We start from the raw sequence: 23,438 nt of genomic DNA, 5'->3' as shown, positions 1-23,438 counted from the left end.
TAAAGACACATTATACTCATAATAAAATTCTCCTATTTGCCCATGATAATGAATAAAATTCTTGTTTAGACAACCACCTTTAGGCCGTCTTTTTTGTTCTTTTTTTCCCCCCTTCAACTTTTAAATTTAGGGGTACATGTGCAGGATGCGTAGGTTTGTTACATAGGTAAACGTGTGCCATGGTGGTTTGCTGCACAGATCATCCCATCACCTAGGTATTAAGCCCAGGGTCCATTAGCTATTCTTCCTGATGCTCTCCCTCCCCCAACACCCTCCTTGACAAGCCCCAGTGTGTGTTGTTCCCGCACATTTATCCATGTGTTGTCATCATTCAGTTCCTACTTTATAAATGAGAATATGGCCTATTTGGTTTTCTGTTCCTGTGTTAGTTTGCTGAGGATAATGGCTTCCAACTCAAACCATGTTCCTGCAAAGGACATGGTCTCGCTGTTGAGGCTATCTTTGTCAGTTGCCAGATAAGTTCCATCCTGTTAGACCAATTAGATGGTATAAGCATTTACTTAATACTTAGGGCTTTTGTGATATATATGCCAAATGAGAGTTTTCAAGTATACCCCAAAATGCAGGCATGTCGAATAAAAGAAATCCTGTGGGAATTCACTGAAATAGAATAATGACAAATAATTAAGAATATATAAGTTAAACAAATTTGAATTCATACTTCACACCAGTATTGCACAAAGCACTTTTGTAAGTGTGGTCTCATTTAATCCTTTCAGTAGCTTCTTTAGTAGGTATTACTTACTGTCTCCATTCTACAGGTGATGAAACTGGTTTCTTAAAAATTTTCTCAAGGACACACAGCTATTAAGGCTATTATGTGAAGATAGGCAATTAGATAAATCAAAACTAATAACCATGACAGTTTGTTGCATGTAGAGCTCAGTTTCTGCTCTGTGTTGCTGGAAATTCTCAGCAGCAGGTTAACTAACATGCTTTTTAAAGAGTAAAGGCAGGTGAGGCACATTTTAAACAAAATCACAGGCCAGTCTGAGAGGGAACAGCTAGCGTTGATGGGAAGTATTTATTTTGTGTAGAAGAACCCAAGCTCAGTGTTCATACGTGGAAATAACTTTGAGGGACTCATTTATCTCTGGATCAACTCATCAAAAATTAAATTAAAACAAAAAATATGTACCTTTTACAAGCTGAATACTGAACCAGTTGTTCCTTGTAACATTTTGGTCTCTTTTAAGGCTGGGAGCAATTAAATTAAGCAGGCAGAAGAGCCAGATAAGATATTCAAGGAGCAAACTGTGCATGCAGAATAAACATTATTGCATTTAGAAAATTATGTGGTGAGATGTGAATCATATACCAGTAAATCACTAGACAAATTTTTTTTAATGCTTTCTATGCCCATCTCTCTGGGTAGGGAATAATGAACTCAAAAGTAAAGAGCATGATTCAGGGAAATCTGGAGAACTGGATGTGTACTTTGGGTTCTTCCCTTAATTACCTTTGGATCATTGGATGAGTCACTTATCTACAGGGAGGGGATAGCAAGGGTTAAAAGCACAGCCCCAAAGCAGGGGCCTGATGTGAGCCCTGGCTTCCCCTGCTTATTTGCTGTGCGATCTTGGCAAAGTCATTTCATTTCTTTGTGCCTGGGTTTTGGAATATAAAAAGTAGAATAACAGTACCCAAATCACAAGACTGTTGTGAAAATTCAGTGAAGTAAATCTGCGTAAGAATTGACTACATCTCAGATACTGTTCTAAACAATTTATATGTATATATTTACTTAACATTTTATCATTTCATTGTTATTGTAATTACTACTCTTACTCTCTTTGAGCCTGTTTCTTCAACTAGAAAATTAGAACATGAAATTGGATGATATTTAAGAACATAACTACAGATGTGTAAACTTTTTTTGAACTTCGCAGAGAACTTGTCTAATGATTTGTAGGCCTCCTTGTAAGAGTAAAAATTAATACTGGCAGCGAATGTTTTATGTTTTAAAGACAAAGAAATAAACACAAAACAAACTAAAGAATGCTGTATTTTGGTAATCAAAAAATATTTTTATGAAGTATTTAGTACCAAGGTTGTGGTGAATTTGGATGGAGAGCAGGCTTTGTGTGTTTTGAGAAGTTGTGCTATTTGAATAGGGATGATTAGGATGTGTGGCCAAGGAGGTAAAACAAGGTAGTTGTTAATCATAAGGAATACTTATGAAGTTTGTGTTGTGCCAGTAATGGGCCAAGCACCTTACAAATATTAGTTTGTTTAATCTTCAGTGGTCCAAGCACTTTACAAATATTAGTTTGTTTAATCTTCAGCTATAGCATAGAACAATTAAATAATGTGCTCAAGATGGTACGGTTTACCTAGGCAGTCTGGCTTCTGAGTTCATACTTTTAACTCCTTCACCTTACTGTCTCTGAAAAGCTTGAAGAAATGTTTGAAATTCCCTGGAATACTTGGGGTACTGAGTAATTGGTTATAGCCAGACCATAGAGTTTGAGGATCAGGTGGATTAAGGTGAGATAACTGGGAACTTGGAGAAATAGTCTGGTCATTATCATAATAATCCGGACGGGGTAACTGAGGAACCAGACTAGATGGTTACTACGGTAATGGTGAGGAAAGCTTGGTGGAGTGGACCTTAGCCTCTTTGGGTCACAGACTCTTTTGAGAATCTATTAAATTTGGCCTTTCTTCTCAGAAATTTGTGCAACACATAAAATTGCGATGAAATTTCAACAATCTCCTAAACCCTTTATTCGATGCTTTACTCAGCTTTGCTTTTCCTTTTTTGTAATAACTAGTTTTCTGAAGTTCTGTAATTTTTCTTTACTTTGTATTTGTTTTGTGTTCTATGTGTTTTCTTTTAATAATATTTAAAAATATTTCACTTTCTTTAGATACCTGTTCATCAGTCACTAACAAAATCTAATTTTGGTGGGCTCTTGGTGACTTACTTAACATATCCCTAATTATTGCAGTGACATTTTCTGTATTTTTCTTTTTTTGTTTCTTGAGTACAAAAGTGATGGTAGACCTTGTGGCCAGTACATAGGCTATCTTTACAGTGATCCACATCATTCTATGTCTATTCATATACACTTCTTATTTGTATAGTAGCATCTGGAATAGGAAAATTATGTGCATAAATAAAATACATCAATCTTACATTCAAAATTGTACTTTAAATGGCTTCTTGTCGTGATTCTGATCCAAAATTTTGTCTTTGCTTCTAGGACATACTTTTTTCTTTCTTGAGCATGGCGATCCCCAGGGTAATTACAGTCTAGTGGTAAGAGAGTTCAGAAGAGGTTGGGTGACTGATTATTGTTTGTTTTGTTTATCATTTGGTGTGACAGTAATAATTGGGTCCCCCTTGGCTATGTAGGGAATAAGTATTGCCAATACCTTTGGGAAATTGCTCTAGTAAAACTCACATGCTATTCAGGATTTTGCTTTAAAAAAATGCAATGTAACTTGGCAGTTTGGTTAGTTGAACTCAAATTTATATTCCTCAAATCATAAAAAATTGTTTATTTTCTCCTTATTTCTTTGATTATTCTTGAAATTTTATTGCATTTTGGACTGTTAAAATCTCTATTATGGAAGTATAAATTATTTCTTTCTAATAATTACAAATATAAATATTCTCAAAAGTCATGAGCTATTGAACAGTTTGTTTTGAAGAATAAGAATATCAGAAAAGCAATTGTAGAAGTTTCTATATTTTCTGCCTTTGTCTTTATAAAGGAAAGTTGCTTTTACATAGTTTCCATTTATGTAATGAGTAGAATGTGAGATTTTTCTTCCTCCGATATGTAATGAATGCATGTACCCTACATATCATTTAAGAAAATAAACCCGATATAAAGAGTATTAGCAAATCAAAGAATATTTTGTTTCATTATGAATTACTGAATTCACTCTTTTGGGAATGAGAACCTTCTACTGATTTGAATTATATTCCAAAAAAGAACTGACAGTGTATATAAACCTTCAATTATATGCCATAAACAAGAAATGATATATTTCACTGAAATCACATAAGACATGTATCTTTTAAAATTATTTAAAATTCTGTTTAAAGAGAGTATATTGAAATTGTATTACACCTTTCTCTTTCTTTGTAACAGAGAGTATTGTCTAGTAATCTGTAATAAAAGATATTTGTGAAATGTGGAATGTATACCATCACGGATATCCCCTGATGTTCCTTAGGACTATCGTGAAATATAGAACTGAATATATGCACACTCAATTATGCCATGCCAGCATCCCTTTGTATTTAGTGTGCTAAGAATGGCTCCATTCCCCTCCTGTGGAATAAAGGACATGGATTTTGTGGTGAGGTTTCTCACCATTGCTCTAGGTGTGGAACTGCACTGTGGTTGTTGAGAACAATGGGAACCAAAGCTCTGAATAAATGGAGTATTATCATGTATCAAGGGACTTCAAAACAAAATAGAACTCCATTGTTCGAGTAGCACACACTTATATCATCTGATTGTGTGTGTGTGTCTGTGTGTGTGATTACTTTTCACTTAACATATCCTATATCTTACATTTATATTAACCTGTTAGTAGTTCTACATTTAATCATGATTATTTCTTGAGTTAGAATTTTAAGCCAGTGAGTGATTTTAAATTATGTGATAATAAAAAATAGTGTATTTCTAGTCTGCTAGTTGTGACTTCCATATATGAAACTTGAATGAAGGCACTTACAGTGCTGCCTAAATGACTGCCCATCATGCCTAAATGAGTGTGTTCAATCTGGATAGTGAAAAACTTATGGAACTGAAGCTTTTTGGATGCTTTGGGGAACCAAAGTCATATATCATGGGAATTAACATTATTCTGCTTGCCATTATATATGTGCTTAGGGTGAGTTAGATACTCTAGTTATTAGCTACTCTTTTTTTTTTTCTTTTTTGTTTAGACGGAGTCTCGCTCTGTCACCAGCCTGGATTGCAGTGGTGTGATCTCGGCTCACTGCAACCTCTGCCTCCCAGGTGCAAGTGATTCTCCTGCCTCAGCCTCCCAAGTAGCTGGGATTACAGGCGCCTGCCAGCATGCCTGGCTGCTTTTGTATTTTTGGTAGAGATGGTGTTTCACCATGTTGGCCAGGCTGGTCTTGAACTCCTGACCTCAAGTGATCTGCCCACTTCGGCCTCCTAGTGCTGGGATTACAGGTATTTGCCACTGTGCCCAGCCTAGTTTTTAGCTACTCTTAACAGCTGTATTTCTCAATAAAGTTTTCATTTGTGTCTACTGGTAAGATTTGGATTCACTTTGACTGGTAGCCTGTCATGCAGACATTAAAAAGAAGGGAAAAGGAGGCCTTTGTCCCCCTGAACTACTTCTGACTCTTGAGTTGCTGAGAAAGTGTTTAGTCTATTAAGTCTTGGATATTGCAAGTTTAGCAATTAAAAATATCGTTTTAATTGAATCATACTTCAATAAATGTATATTAATAGCATTCTTATAAGCTAGGAAAATGTTCCTTTAAAGGAAATATTTGAACTTTCTGAAATCCCATGTGATAGTGTTTTAGGATGTTAGCAGTGGGGCACTGCTGTACTGATGTAACATTATTTTTATTGTTACAGGGCTAATTTTGCATCATAAATAACAACAGATTTATTTGTGACCATGCATTCACATATGCGATGAAAATCATTTAGTTTTTCAAAATGTTTGCAATTTTTTTTTTCTTGTCCCTTTTCAGTTTTCTATCTGTTGCTCACTTTTGATCACATCTGTCTGTCTACTCTTTGATGTGGGCCGCCAGCTTCCCCCACACCATGTGGCATCCATGGTACCTTTATTCTAATGGCTACTTAAAAGACATTTACATTTACTAACTGAAGGTTTCAGTGTTCTGTTGTTTTGGCTATTGACTATCATTTTTATAATTACATACTTTTAGATCTGAACAAGGCATTTTATTTTCTATTCTGTCTTCTTAGACTGCTTCTAGTACCACAGAAGTATTAAATAAATTGTGAGTGAGATGGGGAAAAGACAATCCTTTCTTACATTGACTCAACAACACATATCAAATGCCAGAGTACTGGACTAGACACTCAATGGGACTTGATTGTTAATCCTTGTACTTAATTATTCTGTTTTTTGAGTAGTGATCATTGATTGACTCATTGGTTGGAGTGAGATTTGATGTTACCTGTAAATTTGCAACTGGCATTATAATTCCAGCAATCTCTTTCCTTAATTACTTGAAAGTTTCTTTTATGCACAAAATTTACCTTACGTATGGATGCAAATTATCTCCCAGGAGTGGTTCTTTTTTGAGGAAAGGAATGCAGTTTGTTGTAGCTTTATTATAAAATTGTTCATTTTCCATTTGCTGGATTAAAAAATGCATGTTTGATTTTTAAACCAAAATTGACAAGTTCACTTTAAAGATCAATGAAACAATTGAAAATGAAGTTTGAGAGAATATTATTGTAGGTGGTAGTCATTAAGACATTCCAATTTTTAAATAGATGTGTGAAGATTATGATTTGGGGAGTGAACATTAGAGGTGCAGAGAATTGGAACTTCCTGCATGCTTCTGTGTTATTCAGATGAGTAAGTGGTTCTTAGAAATGGTGAACCGCAGACTGTGGATGAGAACAGGTCTGGTCATCAGAAGGAAGCAAACAGTGTAAGCATTACTGAAACGTGGAAAGACCCAGAGGGCCTGATGTTTTGCTGCAACCTGCTCTAGAGCCTACCCGAGTAGGGCATATTGAGCCAGAGCAGGTGGGAATTATATGCAAACCTGGGAATTTAGCTCCTGCCCTTGGCTCTCTGGAGGGTGACTGTCAGGCAAAATATTTCAATCTTTGCTTCACTGTGGTCACAGATACAGGATGCTGTATGCTGGATTTATTATTTTTTAATGGATCACCTTTTACATGCAAAAATGGTTAACATTCTTAAATTGTCACTTAAGACTTACATTATTTTGTATCATTTGGGACATATGTTTGCCATTTTATTAAGACCCTTTGAAAGAAGAGAAAGTCAATTCATTAAATAAAATGATTTTGATGCCTATAGGTGTTTTAACCACAGAGGATGGGGATGGTAGGTGGGCATGTGGGCATGGAAAATGTGTTGGCCCATAGAGTTGAATGAAGAAGGTAAAAGGAACAAGTTATGTGTGGGAATAGATTTTTTTTTCCTATCAACTTACCAGTTTAGGATTGAGGACTAAGAAGGCAAGTACTATGTTTTGTAAGGTTTATTAATACAAAGGTTTCTAAAATTTATAGTGATTAAAGAACTTCTGTCGAGTAGTTCAACTCAATAGCTAAAGTCCTTCCTTATATTTCATGTCTTACTTAGGCTGTTGAGTTGAGGATTTCTGAGTGGTAAAATGTACCTGGATTCATGTACCCCAGAGCTTAATTATAAATAAATAAATAAATTTTTAAAAATGTACCTGGATTAAATAAAGTTTCAGAATCCCTGGGTACTCCTCATTTCTAAGGAATAATTATCATGTTTAAGGGGACTGGCTCACTTGAGAAATAAATTCATCTAGTCTTAAAGTATCTATTCTTGTTTGTTTCTTGATTTTCTTATTCTCCTATGGCATTTTTCTCTGGAGAAGAGAGTAAATGTTCAAGGCCAAAAAATAAATGTATAAATAAAAAGCCTCTCTCTTTAAATTCATCCCAGTGAGGAGAATTTCATGCATTTCTTTAGTTTGCTATTCTGGGGATTAGTATAAATATCATTTGCTGAAAATATTGTTGTAATAATTTCATCTAGTATGGAGATCCAAGATAGTTGGGGTACCTCATGGTGTACCTGAATATATATATATTTTTAAAGAAATTTATAAAAACATTGTAGAGTAAACTCGTATAAAACAATTCTTCAATTATATATTTAAATTTTTTAAGTATTTGACTTAAACATATAAATTAAGACATTTAATATTTATAATTCTGTTTAATCTAAACATTCGATAGCATATATTTCAAAATCAGTAAATATAATTTTGCTTTTATCATGCCCATGTATGCAATAATTTGTGATTGGCATTGTCCATGTGTCAATCACTGGACTTGTGTGTATAACTTTTTTTTTTTTCGAAATGGAGTCCTGCTCTGTCACCCAGGCTGGAGTGCAGTGGTGCCATCTGGGCTCACTACATGCTCCGCTTCCCGGGTTTGCGCCATTCTCCTGCCTCAGCCTCCAGAGTAGCTGGGACTACAGGCGCCCGCCACCACGCCCAGCTAATTTTTTGTATTTTTAGTAGAGATGGGGTTTCACCGTGTTAGCCAGGATGGTCTTGATCTCTTGACCTCGTGATCCGCCCGCCTGGGCCTCCCAAAGTGCTGGGATTACAGGCGTGAGCCACTGAGCCCGGCCTACTTGTGTGTATAACTTTTAAATTTTGAACAACATTAAAAAAATCAGGGCCAGGTGTGGTGGCTCATGCCAATAATCCCAGCACTTTGGGAGGCTAAGGCAGGAGGATTGCTTGAGCCTAGGAGTTTAAGACAAGCCTAGGTAACATAATGAGACCTTATCTCTACAAAACATTAAAAAATTAGTCAGGTGTGGTGGCATGCACCTGTGGTCCCAGCTACTCAGGAGACTGAGGTGGGAGGATTGGTTGAGCTCAGTAGGTTGACTGAGGTGGGAGGATTGCTTGAGCTCAGGAGGTTGAGGCTGCAGTGAGCTGTGTTTACACCACTGCCCTCCAGCATGGGCAATAGAGGGAGACCCTGTCTAAAAAATTAATAATAAATTTTTAAAAATCAGCTTTTATTTAAACTTATCAATAATGCTGAAATATTTTGAAACCATTAAAATAACTTTTTTCAAATAATCTTCAATGTTGAATCATTATTACATAATTCATTATATAAGCCATTTGCAATTGTAATGAAGTAACCAAAATATCAAAAATTAAAGTAGTGTTGTGATAGAACTTCTCAAGACTGCATGCAGAGGAAGTTGTGGACTGTCACTCATTTCTGTGTCCTTGAGTCCTTAGACTCAAGAATATGTGGTGGAAGGAGCATGAGAAAATCTGTACATGGGAAGGATAAAGAATAGATATACATAAATAAGTATATTTAAATATATATGCATAAACATTTAAAAACTATTTTGAAATTCAGATAATAAAAGAAGCTCTGTCCTGCTCAGGTACTTATTTTCTCTAATTAATTATTAATACCTTATAGTTGAAGAATAATTTTGTTTGTTTGTTTGTTTTTTTGAGATGGAGTCTTGCTCTGTCGCCCAGGCTGGAGTGCTGTGGTGTGAACTCGGCTCACTGCAACCTCCGCCGCCCGGGTTCAGGTGGTTCTCCTGCCTTAGCCTCCTGAGTAGCTGGGACTACAGGCATGTGCCACCACACCCAGCTAATTTTTGTATTTTCAGTAGAGACAGGGTTTTACCATATTGGCCAGGATGGTCTCGATCTCTTGACCTCGTGATCCGCCCACCTCGGCCTCGCAAAGTGTTGAGATTACCAGCGTGAGCCACCACACCCGGCTGAGGAATAATTCATTTAATTAGTCTGATCTTTATTAAATAATTGCTTGTAGCACATTTCAGATTTAATCTCAAAAAGTCCTGGGTATAATATATATTCTGTAAGCCTGAGAAAAAAGAAGAATGCTTATTTCAGTAAGTGCTTTGAGTACCATAATGCCCTTTAACACATTGGTATGTTATGTAAGATACTATTTTGCTATATTTTTATGTGAACATTCAGTGAGCATTCAAATGAGGTATTCAATCTGCTAGCAAAATGATCAAGACACATACTGTATCTAACAACTGAATACATATGAAGGCTCAGGACTGGTATAGTAGTATTTAGAGGAGGTGAGTAAGGAGGTTTCTGACAAGGATAGAAGAAGTCATCATAGCAGCAGGAAAAAAACCAGTAAATTACTAAGTTGTGTTTTTATTTATAGATCTTTGAAAAAATCATTTTTAAAAATTTTAATTGTAACTGGATATTTCTGTTTACAAGTCTAATATTTAACCACACTTGAGATGGCCATATGTATTTTTATTTGAAGGGAATTAATATCTATAATAAAAGTGAAAGACTTTCAAACACGCAAGTGATGAGTGTCTGAAGGAGTAGCGTAAGTAGAACCCTAATAAATATGTTCTTACAGTTCTTCTTAGGGGCTAGCTGTGGTTAATTTTTAGCTCTCTCTCCCAGACAGCATGTTTTGTGTATCTTTGCATCCAGAATATCCATTCTGTGCATAAATAAACACATATCCCCCATACTGATATACTTTTTTTTAATCTAGGAGAATATAAGTTAAACCTAATTGCTCAATATTAGAACCCAAATAAAATTCAGTGAAAACTCCTTAGTACTTACATATCTCTTTACTCTTTGTTCAGAAGTAGAATCAGAATTCACGTATTTTGGTGGTGGAGCTACTTTTTATACTTCAACTGGCATATGTTTTACAATAGACATATTCTACTTATCGTAAGTTAAAAACAGAACTTCATCTCCTGGAGTCATCTAAAAAATTAAATATTTATAATATACTTTAAACAAGAGAAATCTGCAACTGGATCAAAGAGTTTCCAAGAATTCAGACATAACCTTAGGATAGAGAGACACAATTTTTTCTTACTACTTATATATATTTTTCTCATCATCTTTAAACTTGTTCTTTAGTTTTGCAGTTTAACACTTTGCCAACTATCTCAAGCAAAAACTAATAATTATACCACCTGGTAAGCTCTTCAGAGCTGGGGTTGGCTTATGTTTGTTATCTGTGGCCCATTTCTTCCTGCTCCTCTCACTGCGTAGCATGGGATACAGTGCATAGTTGGTGCCTAATAGGTGCTGCTGGTTGATTGATTAATTGATATAGTTTGATTAGCATGGTGGACTGTGACATACACAAATGTCCACAAGGGAATAGATGGTGTTCCAATCTAAGGAGGTCAGGCCAGAAAGTGTTTTAAGCTGTGTCTGACATGTGATATGCTTAAGCTGTTCTCTTAACATGTGCTGACATAAGTATCTTTGACAGTCCTTGTTCACACAGTAGCCACATGAAATATGGGACAAGAGCTGTTCCTGTACACGTCCTGATTACAGAGAGGGATGAAATAAATGTGTCTGGACTTGCAAAGACATTGCATCTGTTGTGGTTGATTGACTGGTGTGGAGCTTGTTAAGAGGGAAAATTAAAGTGCCCAGCATTTTGTATGCGTTTACTTATGGTATGGATCAGTGGATCTCAATCTGGAATTCATATTTGTGTAACCTGGGATTAGGTAAAAATAGGCCAATGCCCTGGCCCTACCCTAAACCAGTTAAATCAGAATCTCTAGACATAGGGCATGGGCATCATCTTTTAAAAAAGCAATTCTCAGTGTGCAACCAGTTTTGAAATAGGTTGAGGTTTTGTAGAAATTAAACCAAAGTTGGGAAAGAAGAAAGGCTAAGAAATTTAATTTCCACTCACCTTGTTCTCATTTACTTAGAAGGATGCAGGGTCTAGAATACGACTGTCCAGTAAAAGAAAGCTAGATAAGCAATTTTAAATGTTCTAGTAGACATATTTTTTAAAAGTAAAAAGAAATAGTTGGAATTAATTTTAGTAACAAATTTTATTTAGCCCAATATGTTCTAAATATTATTATTTCAACATAAAATCAATATTAAAATATGAATGTTATATTTAACTTTTTAAAATACTGTATCAAGTCTTCTAAATACAGTGCTAACTGTGGATTTGCAGCATACCTCAGTTTGGAGTAGCTATTTTTTGAGTAGTCAAAAGCCATATGTGACTAGTCAGTACAATATTTTGTAAATATAGAGGGTAAAGTGCTGGAATCGAAATCAGGAGACCTTAGTGTTAGTTTGGCTAGCTAGTGACTAATCCCTTGACGTTGGATGATTCACTCATCCTCTCTCTGGACTTCACTTCCTTTTATTTAGTATGAGAGGGTCAGTCTTGATTGGGAGTTTTCTAGTTTTGCTCCAGAAAGCACCAGGATTGTGTAAGCACTCCTTAGCAGCCATCATCGAGGAGAAAGGAGGCACACTGCTTTAATCCCTTTCTCCTTCGGATATACTTATGTTTCCTGGCATAATTTTGTTTGAGGGGGGAAAAAAAGGAGGAAAATACAGGCTCAAAAGATTACTAGGCTAAATATTCTCTTGAATCTTTTTTGTCAGCATTTATAGGACTACTCCAGGAAGAGGTGAGGCAGTAGGTAGCCTGTTTCTGATACTTAAAAATATTCATTGGCATATTTTTATACATCCCAGGTTACATGAATGTGAAGTCCAGATTGAGATCCACTGATTGATACCATATAAGTAAAGGCACAGAAAATGCCATTTTAATTCTTTCCCTCAAACAGTCTCCACACCAGTGATTCAATCATGACAGATGCAATGTCTTTGCAAATTGACTGGATTTAGAAGGCTTGATACAGTATTTTAAAAAGTTACATATCCCACTAGTATTTTCACTGACCATCTTCCAGTCAAGGTGTCACCATGGCAATGACCCTCAGATGTTTCCTATTAAATAGTGGAATCCCTTCAGTAGTGGCTTAAGTGACTCAGATTTGAGAAGCAGAAATCCTAGATACCTGGAACTATCCCAGAGTGATAGTGGATCACTTATGCTACTGAACACATGTTTGTGGTCTAAAATTAACCTACCCTCAAACTCAGAAAGTGATCCCTGGATCTTTCTGAGATGTAGTTCCCATAGTCAGCCAGAATGAGGGCTAGGATTACTCTGGCTGCAGGGTTTTTGTGACTTGAAATGTATTTCTCTCTGGTAAATGTATAACTGACAACAGCTTTAATAATAGTTATATAGATGCCAATATGGGAAGCATATGAGTTTGGTTCATAGGTAGACTAGTAACCTTTCTCCGTATCATATAGATAAACTCTCTGCTGGAAACAGCAGATAGAAAAAGAAACAATTTCATGCCATTGACCCTTGAAAATCAGTGTCTGCCGGATTTCCACAGTCAATGACATGAGAACATAATCCTAGCTCAATATGTTGTTTGCCTTTAAAGCCTTCTGTGATGTTTTCTGTTAGGAGTCAGTCAAGGACTTACATGTCCCAGATTTTATCTACTTTGCTGTTTTATTAATTTGAGGAAAAAAGTGGCATTGAGTGGGAATTGTGAAGTAGAGAAAGCTGAGAAGGTTTCTATCTATTTTTAGGATGCTTCTAAGAAGTCTTAGCACTATATTCTGTGCTTACAGGCAGTTACAAAAAAAATTGTTTTGGAAAGAGCCAGCCCAAATATCAACAGCTATTTCTGAATTTTTACTAATGTGCACAAATGTAATTTCTCTAGTCCTGGCCTGCTCATGTATCAATGAAAGCAACTTGTTGTAAGACTCAAAGCAAAGGAAGGAAGGGGAAATCCAATTTTGTTGTATTAAGTGTAGCAACTTTCACAATGAATTAAATAAATGTTTTCCAAGCTGATTGGATTCTTTGGTCTAAATAGTTTTTGCTCAGTATTTGGCACAGGTCTTCATGTAGGATTCTAGGTGAATAGAGAAAGCAAATAAATGTGACCTTTGTAAGGCTGGTATGCTTTTTATGAAGCCAAAAGGTGCACAAATACACAAATATTAGCCCAGTGTTATTTTTTGTCCTAGAAAACTTTTCACTGGCTGGCGGCATCTCTGTGTTCAGTCTTTGGCATCATTACTGCTCATCTTGGTTCCCTGCAGGCTTTGCCATCTGTTTAACTGGTAAAGGGCCCCGTCTCATCAGGATCCCTTCCATCCAATTGGAAATAGAGCCCTCTGATTGGCCTTTTTCCTTTCCTTTGTCCCCCCTGTTTATTTGGAACCAGCGCCAATATCTCAGAGCAGGTGTCTTTACCTTAGCCAGTTACCTTAGGATTAGCAATTACTGGAAGGTAAAAGATCTGCAGTGGAGGGTGGAGCATCTGTTATTGCAGTGATCTTGGCCTTGGATGGAGTCTAGGGACTTGGAGAAAGACTAATTCATGAAGGTGAGGCACTCCCTGGGGTGCTCTCCTGTTGCCTCTCACCTTCGTAAATGCTTTGGCACTTTCAGATTTAATTCTGTGATCTATCTTAAGTTTAATCAGGCCAGCAAGTGCACGTGTGGCAGAGACCCACTGCTTTTATCTGCCTGACAATATATTAGCCTCCTTCCCTTCTGTGCTCCTGTGATTCTTGCCTGACAGTTATGCAGAGCCACTTAAACCTTCACTGTTGCCTAAAACATCTTGGAAAATCATTTTTTAAAAATTCAGCTCTTGCCCTTACCACAAGCATCCTTTTGAAGTTTACCCCTTTCTAGCCCCCAGCCCATATCTTGACTCATGGTCTACAGCCTGGGGAATTTTGGGGAGTTGCCAGGTAAGATAATTTCTAATCTCAAAACATACATAAAGACCTGCATAAAGAAATGTGGCTGTTGAAAAACATCTACATGTTTTCCTAACAAGCATACTCTATCAGTCAAGCGAGGAAAAGCAGGGAGAGCAGAGGAAAAAAAATAGAATAACCCCCAAATGCCTCAAATTTAATGACCTAATTTCCTCTTTTTCTCCCCTCCTTGTTTAATCTTCAGATTTCTTTTATTATTTACTATTCTTTGGCATTATACATTTTGTCTTTTGTTTTTGTATTATGTATCTATTGTACTGTAAGCTACTCAAAATAACTTTTGGAAAATAAAAGGAGTATTTGTGAGAAATAAATATCTCTCAGTATTAGAATTTCAATTCTAAGAAGTGATTTATTTATTTTTTTTTCTTTTTTTTTTTTTAACAAACAGTATTTTCTTTTTTTTTTTTATTATACTTTAAGTTTTAGGGTACAAGTGATTTATTAATCATTTTTACTTACTAAGCCCTATCGAGTACTTTCTGGGAAGTAATGTAGTTTATTTGTTACAGGTATTCTGGCATCAGACTGCTGGGGTTTAAACTCACCGAGTTATACACATAAATCACTAGATAATTATCTTGGGCAAGGTGCTTAATATTTTTGAGCCTCAGGTTTCTCCTGCACAGTAATGTTATGGGGGCTAAATAAGTTTATATATAAACACATGTATGTATGCCTTACTCATCTTACAGTTTTATTGTTGTTTCTGATTTTATTACCTAAACGATGCCTGGCATAAAATAAATACTCTATAAATATTAGCTACTGCTGTTACTATTTACTCTAGTTAGTATAACAATCCTCAGATAGATGTAATCCTCACTTCACAGGTGAGGTAACTGGAGCCAAAGAAGGTTATTTAACCTGCTCAAGGTCATAAGCTGGTGAGTGTGCAGAGTGCAAGGTTCGCACCCAGGTTTGTCTGACCACAAAAGCCTCCTGCTCAGCCACCAAATCTGCCAAGACTGCTTCAATATGACAGCATAGTGAAATAGATGTGGCTGGATTGTCCAGAAAATCATGCTTGCATCCATCTGTACAGGTTCATTTCCCAGTTTTTCTTTTCTCTTAGTTATAATTTAACTCGGGATTACAAATCTATGCCATTAGATTAACACAATTTTTTGGCATAGGTCTCCTGTAAGTCTTGCTTCTTTGAGATACACTTTTAGGAAGGGAGAGGGCCAAGTTTATTCCGTTAACATCAAGTGCTTCTCCTGAGAGAGGAGTCATGCAGTGGAGATGCTGTATGTCTGTTTCATAATGCACACGGCACATGAAAGATACATGGGATGATGTTTATGCTGCTTGCCAGATACTTCTAGTTGTCCAGTGAATGAACCATCATGTGAAACAGAGAAATAATGAGTTTTTAAATGGCTTATTGGCCATTTATTGCAAATTTAACCTTTGTGGTACCATCTCTGACCATAGACCTTTGGATGCAGGGCAAGCTAGAGGAGTTTAGTGAATGTCCTCTGGCGGAATGAGTGAATGAATGTACTCACAAATGTAGAGGAAGGCATTAGCTACAAGAGAGCTTCTTGCTGTTAAGAAGATGCGGGTGAGTGGAAGAGAGAATGATTGCTTCCAAGCCTGAGCAATAATTGGACTTTGTCACTGTGTCATTTAAAAAAATACCTGTATCTCGTCCCTGACATCCTGATCTTTCACTTTTAAGGAGGTCCCTTCAGTGAGAGCATACACACTCACCTGCAAATCCTGATTTCCTTATCAGTAGTCAGTGCACTTTTGCCTTTTTGCTTTCAGATTCCTGCTGTTTTCTTATACAGTGAGTAGATTAGTTATCTCAGATGTGACTCTAGTTAGAGCAGCAAATCTGGTTGGGTAGACCTTTTCCCACTCCTCTAATCCCAGTAGAGGAGCCTGTTTTCTAGTGGAGACCCATCTTTGCACAAGTTGGTTATGGTTGGATGTATAGGAACTATTTTCTTTCACAGAGTTGATTATTGTTGAACTGAAATTTTCATTCCTTTTCTTTTTAACTTAATCAGGATATTATAGATGCAAGAGATAGTACTGGATGAACAAGAACTATCAATTTTGTTTAAGCAATCACATTATATCTAGAATCAAAGGAAGGATGCAGTTCTTAATTTTTGATAGATAGCCCTTGATCATATTTTAATTCAGCCACCCTAAAAATATTATATTAGTTGGTTTGTGATTAGGATGGATATTTGGTGGTTATTATTGCATTGTTTGTTGTTGAGTTTTGGCTAATGTAATAATTAGACCTTTTTTCTTTCAGCTGTTCCATTTCCTCCAAGTCACCGGCTTACAGCAAAAGAAGTGTTTGATAATGATGGAAAACCTCGTGTGGATATCTTAAAGGCGCATCTTATGAAGGAGGGAAGGCTGGAAGAGAGTGTTGCATTGAGAATAATAACAGAGGGTGCATCAATTCTTCGACAGGAAAAAAATTTGCTGGATATTGATGCGCCAGTCACTGGTAAGTCCTGAGGAGGGAGGTTGCCCACTTGTATACACATTTTGTTGTTTATAGCATGAAATCAAAAGTCCTAGTTACCAGTGAGTCTTCAAATACCTTACCCATCATAATCTTTTACTGTTGAATCTATACATTAGAGTAGTAAGTATATTATACATATATACACATATTTTCATGTGTTAAATATCTGTAAGATTGCAATGCTCTAAAAAGTGGAATGCAGCTTAGAGATGGTGATGATTTCTGAAGTGATACTTTAAGATGTGATATTGTTTGTAAGTAGAAATACTAAGTGGCACACAGGATATTCATTGGGAAAGATTAGACAAAGTATCCCGAGACTTCCACAATGGTTGAGTAAGGGTATAAGTTAAAACAGTGGTTTTCAAAGTGTGATCCCCAGACTGATAGTGTCATCATCATCACCATTTGAAACTTGTTAAAATATGCATTCTTAGGCCCCACTCCAGCCTACTGAATCACATTACCTGGGGTGAGACCCAACAATCTGTGTCTTATCCAGCCCTCTGTGTGATTCTGATGCACATTAAAGTTTGAGAAGCACTGAACTTTCGGAAGAAGGACACATTTTTTTTCTCTTTTGCCCATAGCATTTTGTCCGTACAAAATATCTTTTTTTTTTTTTTTTTTTTTTGAGATGATGTTTCGCTCTTGTCACCAGGCTGGAGTGTAATGGTGCAATCTCGGCTCACTGCATCCTCCACCTCCTGGGTTCAAGCAATTCTCCTGCCTCCGCCTCCTGAGTAGCTGGGATTATAGGTGCCATCATGCCTGGCTAATTTTTCTGTTTTTGTAGAGATGGTGTTTCACCACATTGGCCAGGCTGGTCTTGAACTCCTGACCTCAGGTGATCTGCCCGCCTCAGCCTCCCAAAGTGCTGGGATTACAGGCATAAGCCACCACTCCCGGCCTTTTTTTTTTTTTTTTAATTTTTCGTGTTTTTGTTTTGTTACTTCTTATGGTCAGATACATATTTTGTGTAAGTATGCTTCTCTTAGGCCATAAAAATTAAATATTGTCAAAAAATTTTGTATGGGCTGGACGCGGTGGCTTACTCTTATAATCCCAGCACTTTGGGAGGCCGAGGTAGGTGGATTACTTGAGATCAGGAGTTTGAGACCAGCCTGGCCAACATAGTAAAATTCCATCTCTACTAAAAATACAAAAATTAGCTGGGTGTGCTAGTGGGCACCTATAATCCCAGCTACTTCGATGGTTGAGGCAGGAGAATCTCTTGAACCCAGGAGGCAGAGGTTGCAGTGAGCTGAGACTGCCACTGCACTCCAGCCTGGGTGACAGAGTGAGACTCCATCTCAAAAAAAGAAAAACAAATTGTATAGTATACAGCTTCTAATACCAGAGACTTTGGATCTACTCTTTATGGAGTTTGCTTAATTTGCAGGTTTTCATTTTTGAAGAAGCTAAAAATATTTTCCTCTTAAATATTATTTTGGTATAGACATAGAATAGTGTTCTTTTTGATATAAAGGGGGCATCTAAAAGTATTTCATATATACTAGTGATTGCTAATTTCTTTTAAAATTATTGGTCTTCAAATGAGTATTTGAATTTGACTGTTAAGAAAGAGATAAGCTCTTTTGAGTATCAGACTACACCTTTCTTTATCAAAATATCTTGAATGATTCCCATTCTAGAGAGATTGACATTATTTACATTTTGTCTGGCAATGCTATTTTTTCTTATTTGTAATTCATAAATATTAACTATGTTTAGGGTCAGGTAGAGGAGGAATTGGCTCGAGGAGCATTAACCCAATATTGGACCAGTGGTGAGTAAGTCAAGCCAGAGACTTACTCTGTAAGTTACTGACTGATAACTTCTTTTGTGGAATTCAGAATTAAGTGTAGTAGATATGTAAACTCTCAAAAGAAGTGATCAATATTTTATAATTAAAAAGCCACTACCATATTTTCCTCTAGTTCTTCCCTCCTACTTTTTATTAATAAAAATGTTTCAGTCTCAGATGTTTAGAGAAGAGTTGTACTAACATTTGCCATGGTTTGCCCCCATTTAAGAAAAACTGAGGAATTAATGTCCTTGTTATTGGAAATCTAGATATTCCTTCATTCCTTTAGCATTTTTTTAAAGTTAAAATGAACAAAGACTTTCTCTTCAAGTGTTCATAAGGCAATGAAAGGTTTGGGTTCATTTAGGATTTTTTTCCCCTAAAAATTCATTATGTTTTATTTTGGAGAAGTCAGAAGGACCAGGAAGCCGCCTAGTCCCCTGACTCCCTGCATCTGTCCGTCTGGAGAGGGAGTAAAGGAGTGTGGACTTGCCCTCACAAAGCGGATTTAGCGTGTGGATTTAGATAGGTGAGCAAACCATCTTCATAGGAGTAGAGATGAAGTTTATCCAGACAAGGGAGCCATGAGGCCAGTTCTGTTTTGTTTTGTTTTTTTCAGCTAACATGGCTGACTAGACTGGTAGTTGTTTCAGATTTTTAATTTGAAGACTATTTCTGTGTTGCAGACATTTTGTAAAGAAAAGTATTTTTCCTCTTTGACATTTTTTTTCCAAAAAATGTAGTTGAACTTATCTTTGTGTTCTTGCAAACACACAAATGGAACGTTGAAAAACTGTGGCCCCAAATCAGTGAGGCAACACATTTTGGTAATCCAATTTAATGAAATGTTTATTATACATTTACCTGGTACAGGTGGTATATATCACATACATGTGAATAAGACCTGGTCTTTGCCCTCCAAGGGCTCAGAATATAACAGGAAAAAATGGAAACAGATATCTAACCAAGCATAAGTACATTAAATTGTTGACTAAATTAAAGGATATAACCTAGGTGCATTCAAGCAAATTAGGAAGTATCCAAGTGGATATAGCTAATTTAAAACCAAAATGTGTTCCTATCTTCTAAATGAGTTTTTCCTTGACAGTGCTCATTGATTATTACATTTCATCTTTGAGTAAAAGAAACTATTAAATAGCTGGGGTCCTACCTGTTGTGAATATGCATTGAGAACTTATTGAAAGTTATGGCTATGGATGATAAAACATATGAGACATAGAATATCCAAGGTCTAGGTAAGGGAGTCAGACACATAAAGAGATAATTACTATAAGTTTTTTAAGAACTGTAATGGAGGTACCTAAAAACTGGTGTGAGAACTCAGCAAAAGGAATGCAGAGAGCCAAGAAAGTATTGACAGATTACATGATATCTGAATTGTATCATGTATGATAAGTAAAATTGTACTATGTGAAAAAGATGGGGAAGGATGATGTGAGCAGAGATAACAGCACATGGAAGCCACTGGTATTTTTTGTAAAGTGGCTAGTCATGTTCTTTGAGGTTTGCTGTGAGAAGGCAGGGTTTCAGAAGGGTATGAGAGGTGGGGTGGAGATGGGAGGGTGAGACTGAGGCTGGAAGGCCAGGGTTAAATATTAATCTCTATAACCAGCACTTACTCTGATACCATTCTATAGGGAATGGGGGTTGAGGGGATCTTTGAGCAGGAGAGTTACATAATCATGTTTGTGGCTGGAATAGTGTCCTGGATGAGATGAGTAGGAAGAGGTGGGGAGGAATTCTTAAGAGTGGGGTGATTAGGAAACTTTCATACTTGTTCAAGGAAGCCATGGCAGGGTAGGGGGATTTAATCCTATTTTTATTAGAAGACCTTTTATAAAATGAGTGTTCAAGTTGATTTTAAAACATCTGATTAGTTTGTATTTAAAACGTTAATATCTCTTAAAGTCTTCTTGAAAACGGTAAGATGATTTGTGCAGGGATCCAATTTACATTTCTCCCTGAAGTTCTCATATTTTCCTGTTTTCCTTTCACTTAGCAGAGAACATTCCACTCATTTGTAATGCAAAAGCAGACTGGGAGCTTAGGTTTTTTGAATAGAATGATTTAGAACTCATGTTCTGCTCTCTGGGCAGAGGGGATAGGCCAGCATCAGCTGGGCAAACTGCTAATCTCTCTGGTTTGTCTGTTTCCTGCAGTGGGGGATTTGTCCCTGGGGCAGCAAAGGATTCCCTCAGTGCCTGGGCCTGCCATTTAGCATGTCAGGCAGTTGCCAGGAGAACCCTCTGGCTTTGTTCCTGGATGTGAGAGAGGACTGGTGGCCAAGTTTAAGGTCATGGCAGTCCTTCCCTTACAGCAGCTGACGTCAATTAGGAGAATTCCCCTTGCCTGCACTCTGAGGAGAGTTAAGCAGGGATAGGAATCCGGTGTCTTCTGGGACCTAAAAGATCAGTGTTTATTCTCCTCATACTGTCATTTGTCACTATGAAGCAATGTGGCCTTAGTTTATATGGAGATAAAATATTTTGTCTGGGGCATTTTGCCCACTTGTGATTTTAGTGGCCAAATCTTTAGGGCCTGTCCTGCAGCCAGAGACCTATTTTGGTACCCAGCCCACTGCTGGCAAGTCATCACATTTCAGTCCCAGCCTGTGGCAGCCACACATCATTTTGATGTCCATATACTCCTTAATTTCAGCCCTTGGTTAAAAAAGTGATTATATTATAAAAGGTGACTGCATGAGAGCCAAAGTCCTTTGATCTGTTCACCTCTGGTCTTGCAAGGTTGTTCTTGGAAACGCTTTTTACAAATGTGAAAAGGGAGACAGGTGGAGTCAGTGTTTCCAAATTTGACCATAGATCAGAATCACCTGTAGGGCTTCACAAACTACAGATTGCTGAGTTCTGCCTCCAGAGTTTCTGATTTAGTAGGTCTGGAGTAGGGCCTGAGAATGTGAGTATCTGAGTTCCCAGATAATGATGATGCTCTTGATCTGGGACCACACTGTGAGATTCATTGGTTTAAGAACTTAAACTGAAGTCTCGTAGCAGGTAAGCTGAAGTCCTTGCCTTAAACAGGCATTTATATACATATCCTATGCTTAGCTATTATACTACACTATTCTACTTCTGCATTGTAGGGTTAAAGTCTTGGGCTTTTGTTCCCGTGACTAGAATGTTTTCCTGCTCATTACTGAAGAAAACATACAAAGAATACTGATGCGAAGGGTCCTCAAGAAGTAGAAGAAATAAATTATTTTGACTGTTGATTATAATTTATTATATTTTAAATAAAAAGTGTGTTTCTATAATACAAGCAGGCAGGATGAAACAGAATGCTTGGCATATTTGGGACATAGAGTTTATGTGTGTAGTTTTTCCCAGAAAAAAACATTCATAGTTCTTTTCTTTACAAGCTCTTGGGGAGTTTACTATAGAAAGTTGCTACTGGAACAGTGTATCAAACAAAAAATTTAAGCCAGGGGCTCAAAATCAGGTATCAGTGAGCTGAGTGGTAATGAATACAGTATTCTATTAAGAATAGCTGAACCATAGTACTTCAGTATTTGTGTGTACGAATCAGTAATACTCTATTAACATCAATAAACATGTAGCGCTATCTATGGGAAACATTTGACAGTCATTACAATTACGTCATGGTTACATGAATAACTGTTTTACTTTAAGACGCAGTATACATATCCCTTTTAACATCCCTTTTATGTTCTCACGAATTGGTACTTTTCACAAATAATGACATATTTAAGCACCTTTGGTAAAGCAATGCCAGTTGTTTTCACAGGAAGGTAAACATCCCCAGAATTATTATTCTTAAAATTTGAAAACAATCACTGGCAATCATAATGCTCTAATTCTTTTGGAGAAGGCTAAAATATATTAAAATCAAGACTATGGTGGCTTTAAGAGAAGTGGTGTTTCAGGTAATACTGAAATGCCTCCAGATAAGGAAGGAATATTTTCTTAGGTACTTTAAGGAAAAAATTGTAGATGTTTTCCTTGGTCTATCCAGGTAATACTCATATTTTCAATCTCATCTATACTATATTCATTTTTATACTCATGTTTCCAATCTTATCCATATTCCATCTTCTCACTGAAGTGTTCCTAATAATTTCAGACTTCATTGATTTTATTCTCTTTCTGAGTCAGTAACATGTATGGACTATAATGAACAGTCTGAAATACCAGTCACTGACTGGTTCCGATCCATGACAAAATTTTCACTGGTCCAGAGTGAAAATTTCATTTTCATTTTAGCGAAAATGCTTTCTTTTTGTGTATGACACTATGGTGACAGTAGATCATAATTTTTTATAGTTTTTTGGGGGATAAACTGAGTTGTTTTTGTTTTAAAGCTAACATTTGTTAGGTTCTTTTGGGTTTTTTTTTTTTTTTTTTTTTTTTTTTTTGCTGTTCACTATCATAAACACTGTACTTTTTAACTCTTAGTGTTCACACAACCCTGTGAAAAAAATACTGTTATCAGTTCCATTCTATAAATGAGGAAACTAAAGCTCAGTGAAATTGTCTATCTTACTATGGTTACCCAGCTACGAAGTGCCAGAATTGGGATTAAATCCCAAGAAGTTCAACTATGTCTATTTCTGTTTTATTTGGGGGTGGAGGTTAATTTTACAGGTTTATGAAGTCATTAAATCTGGAAGTAACCATATGTAACATGACATTAACTGTATTGTCCTGAATAAT

General features: G+C 36.6%; 1 protein-coding gene across 2 annotated transcripts in view; it reads left to right on the top strand.

Annotated features, from left to right (window-relative positions):
- The window catches only part of PPP3CA (protein phosphatase 3 catalytic subunit alpha), a 323,280-nt gene that overhangs the window by 134,187 nt on the left and 165,655 nt on the right, over positions 1–23,438 (top strand). For both annotated transcript variants that reach the window (XM_003829946.6, XM_003829947.6), the window contains exon 2: positions 16,701–16,901. In XM_003829946.6, the coding sequence (XP_003829994.1) occupies positions 16,701–16,901 (201 nt within the window). The remainder of the gene's footprint in view (positions 1–16,700; positions 16,902–23,438) is intronic.

Source organism: Pan paniscus, chromosome 3 (genome assembly GCF_029289425.2).
Source record: "Pan paniscus chromosome 3, NHGRI_mPanPan1-v2.0_pri, whole genome shotgun sequence".
Taxonomy (NCBI): domain Eukaryota; kingdom Metazoa; phylum Chordata; class Mammalia; order Primates; family Hominidae; genus Pan; species Pan paniscus.
Note: the sequence above shows the minus strand (reverse complement) of the source record. Positions and strands in the feature narration are given on the sequence as shown.